We start from the raw sequence: 3,302 nt of genomic DNA, 5'->3' as shown, positions 1-3,302 counted from the left end.
ACATATAGAGTATTGAGTATGCTTTATATTTAAGACATCAAAAACATTTTTTTTTCTTTTTTTTACAATATGAGGATTTTTTTTATACGATAATATATGATGATTTGAACAGGGAAGTAATAATACCTTATATTTATTATTTATAATATTTTAAAAAGAGAAGGGTCAACACCTCCTTACAATATTTTCTTACTAATAATTATTAAAAATATAAAATTACGAGTAAAAGTCAATAAACAAATGGTAATATTGATTTTTTTTCTTTTGTGATTTCCAATCATCACTGTCTGTTAGAAACTACATGCATTGCAAGCGTTTTTTTTTTTTCTTTCTGAAATATTTTATACCCTACTTTTATGATCTCACAAAAAACATTGCAAAAGTCCACTTCAAATTGAAGTAATTGTAGAAATAAAAGAAAACAGAATATAAAAATGAATCTTCTTAAAAAACTGTTTTAAGATGAAAATGTTCTCTAGTTTTTAAATAAACATTATTTCTTATATATAAAAAAATATGAAGTAACATCTTTCATTTGTTTAATAGGTGGACACATTTTTTTCCCTAAACCAGAGAGGAGAAGAATATCTATTTTTGTAATTTTTAATCAGATGTTAGCTTTGATCTAGGTTCATATTTTGTTACGTGTTAATCAGTAGATTAACCATGTCTCTAACAAGTTAATTTTGTACGATATAAATGTAATTTTGAAAAGGCTAAAATTACAAAAGAATTTTCTTTAAATATCAGAAAAATTAATATTATTAGACAATGTTAAATTGTTCATATATAAAAAAATTACCAGCATAATATATAATATGAATTTGAAAGAGAGATAAAATAATAAAATATCATTTAAAAAGAAGATGAAAAAAGTGGATGAATTATATTCATCATTATATAATTTTATGAGTGTGAGATAATTACCTCCATATCAAATGTAGTGATTTTCTAGTGTAATCTTATCTCTCTCTCTCTCTCTCCCCCATCAATGAATTTTTCTCCTTCTCCAATGGTTGACCCACCCACACCACATATCATGCATTCCTCCATATCAAATTCATTGAAATGAAATTAGTAATTGCCCATGATGCCTAAATCATCCCAACCTCCTTACATTTCATGTTCCAATAAATAACACAACCTCACCTTCCTAGTTCCTCCTCTTTCTATATATAATATCCACCTCAAACCAAATCTTACCTATTCTCCAGTTTCTTCTACTCTCTCATTTTCCTCTTCCTCCCTTCCTTCACACACTGCTTCATCCTACACTACATTAACTACTCAAATAACTATAACATTTTCTTCACTCACTCCACACAAAACCAAATTCATAACCGTTACAAACGAAAAATGGACACTTCCACGGATGAAACCACCACAACCAGCGAATCTCTTTCCCTTCCTCCCAACCTATCTCCGCCTCCTCTAATCCGCGTCGGAAGCGCCGGCGTCGACCCCGACGCCGTTTCCGGCGAGGCCGAATCCCGCAAACTTCCGTCCTCCAAATACAAAGGCGTGGTGCCGCAACCCAACGGTCGTTGGGGCGCTCAGATTTACGAGAAGCACCAGCGAGTCTGGCTTGGCACCTTCAACGAGGAAGACGAAGCCGCCAGAGCCTACGACATCGCGGCGCAGAGGTTCCGAGGCCGCGACGCTGTCACAAACTTCAAGCCTCTTGCCGGAGCAGGCGACGACGCAGAGTCCGAGTTCCTTAACTCGCATTCCAAGTCCGAGATCGTCGACATGCTCCGCAAGCACACCTACGACGACGAGCTCCAGCAGAGCACTCGCGGCGGCAGGCGCCGCCGCTACGCCGGCGCCGCCTCCAGCGGTGCGTACGATGCGAAGGCGCGTGAGCAGCTGTTCGAGAAAACGGTCACTCCCAGCGACGTCGGCAAGCTGAATAGATTGGTTATACCGAAGCAGCACGCGGAGAAGCACTTCCCGTTGAGCAGCGGATCCGGTAGCGGAGTCTCACCGTGCACTGCTGCGGCGGCGGCGGCGAAGGGAGTGCTGCTGAACTTCGAGGACGTTGGAGGGAAAGTGTGGCGGTTCCGTTACTCGTATTGGAATAGTAGCCAGAGCTACGTGCTTACAAAAGGATGGAGCCGGTTTGTGAAGGAGAATAATCTGAGAGCCGGTGACGCGGTTCGGTTTTTCAAGTCAACCGGACCGGACCGGCAGCTTTATATAGACTGCAAGGCCAGGAGCAGTGGCGGTATTTGTGAGCTTAATAACAATAATGGTGGCGGTTTGTTTGTCCCGGTGGGACCAGTTGTTGAGCCGGTTCAGATGGTTCGGCTTTTCGGGGTGAACCTTTTGAAACTACCCGGCTCGGATGGTGTACGGGTTGGCTATGAGGGGAAGCGGAAAGAGATGGAACTGTTTGCATTTGAATGTAGCAAGAAGTTAAAAGTAATTGGAGCTTTGTAACATTATAGTTTTTACGTTTGTTTTTGTGAATTTTGTAACTGTTGAATTGTTGAGAGAAAGATTGAGGAGGTAGAGAGCAGGTAGATTGATGGATGGTGGCCATGTTTCAAGTTGCCATCTTGTTACAAAAGATGTATATTCTCAGAGAAAAAAAAAAAGAAAAAAGGAAAATTAGGGCAACATGTATGACACAGTTTTTTTTTTTTTTTTAATAAAGGAATCAGGAGTACAGCTGCTTATTTTTCTATAAGAGTACTTCTTATCTTTTAAGACACAGGAACATTAACTGTGAACAGCTATTTCCTACTCCAAAAATTATAACTCAAAAATCAACTTCGTATTGTAACTCGTGCATGTATTTTGCATGTGCGGTGTTCTCCATTTCATGATTCAGCTTGCTTTACCATCATCGCGTAATCTAATTCTAGTTTAACTTGTAGGATTGAGTATAAGATTTAGATATTTACTTATGTTAAATCTAAAATTTAGAAAGATAAATAAAACAATTTTCACAATTCTTATTTCAATTAATTTTTTAATCATTTGCGTGAACTATTTATAGCAGGAGATTATGGCTGAAAACCTTATGTACATATACGGATTAGTATTCTCTACCCAATTAGGCAAACAAAATTATTTCAACTTATGTTAGGTTAATGTTTGTCGGTGAATCACTGTTTTACTTTATCCACAACAATGCAGAAACTCTATTCAAACAATTAAACTAGACGTCTTAATATAAAAAAAAAATCCCGTTAAAATTGAATAAAATTAAATGAATATTTTCTCAAAATTAACAGAATTAAATTCACGCTTATATTCTTTCCTCTCTTTCGAGCTTTTCTTATGATTGCGAAATGAGA

At 37.4% G+C, this 3,302-nt stretch overlaps 1 protein-coding gene across 1 annotated transcript; it reads left to right on the top strand.

The window, feature by feature from the left end:
- Positions 1–1,073: 1,073 nt before the first annotated feature.
- Positions 1,074–2,686, top strand: LOC114189933 (AP2/ERF and B3 domain-containing transcription repressor RAV2-like). Its single transcript, XM_028078661.1, has one exon. It carries the CDS (start codon positions 1,357–1,359, stop codon positions 2,437–2,439), a length of 1,083 nt encoding a protein of 360 aa, XP_027934462.1. The 5' UTR covers positions 1,074–1,356; the 3' UTR covers positions 2,440–2,686.
- Positions 2,687–3,302: the final 616 nt, after the last annotated feature.

Source organism: Vigna unguiculata, chromosome 7 (assembly GCF_004118075.2).
Source record: "Vigna unguiculata cultivar IT97K-499-35 chromosome 7, ASM411807v1, whole genome shotgun sequence".
NCBI lineage: Eukaryota > Viridiplantae > Streptophyta > Magnoliopsida > Fabales > Fabaceae > Vigna > Vigna unguiculata.
This window is presented reverse-complemented; position numbering and strand designations above follow the sequence as displayed.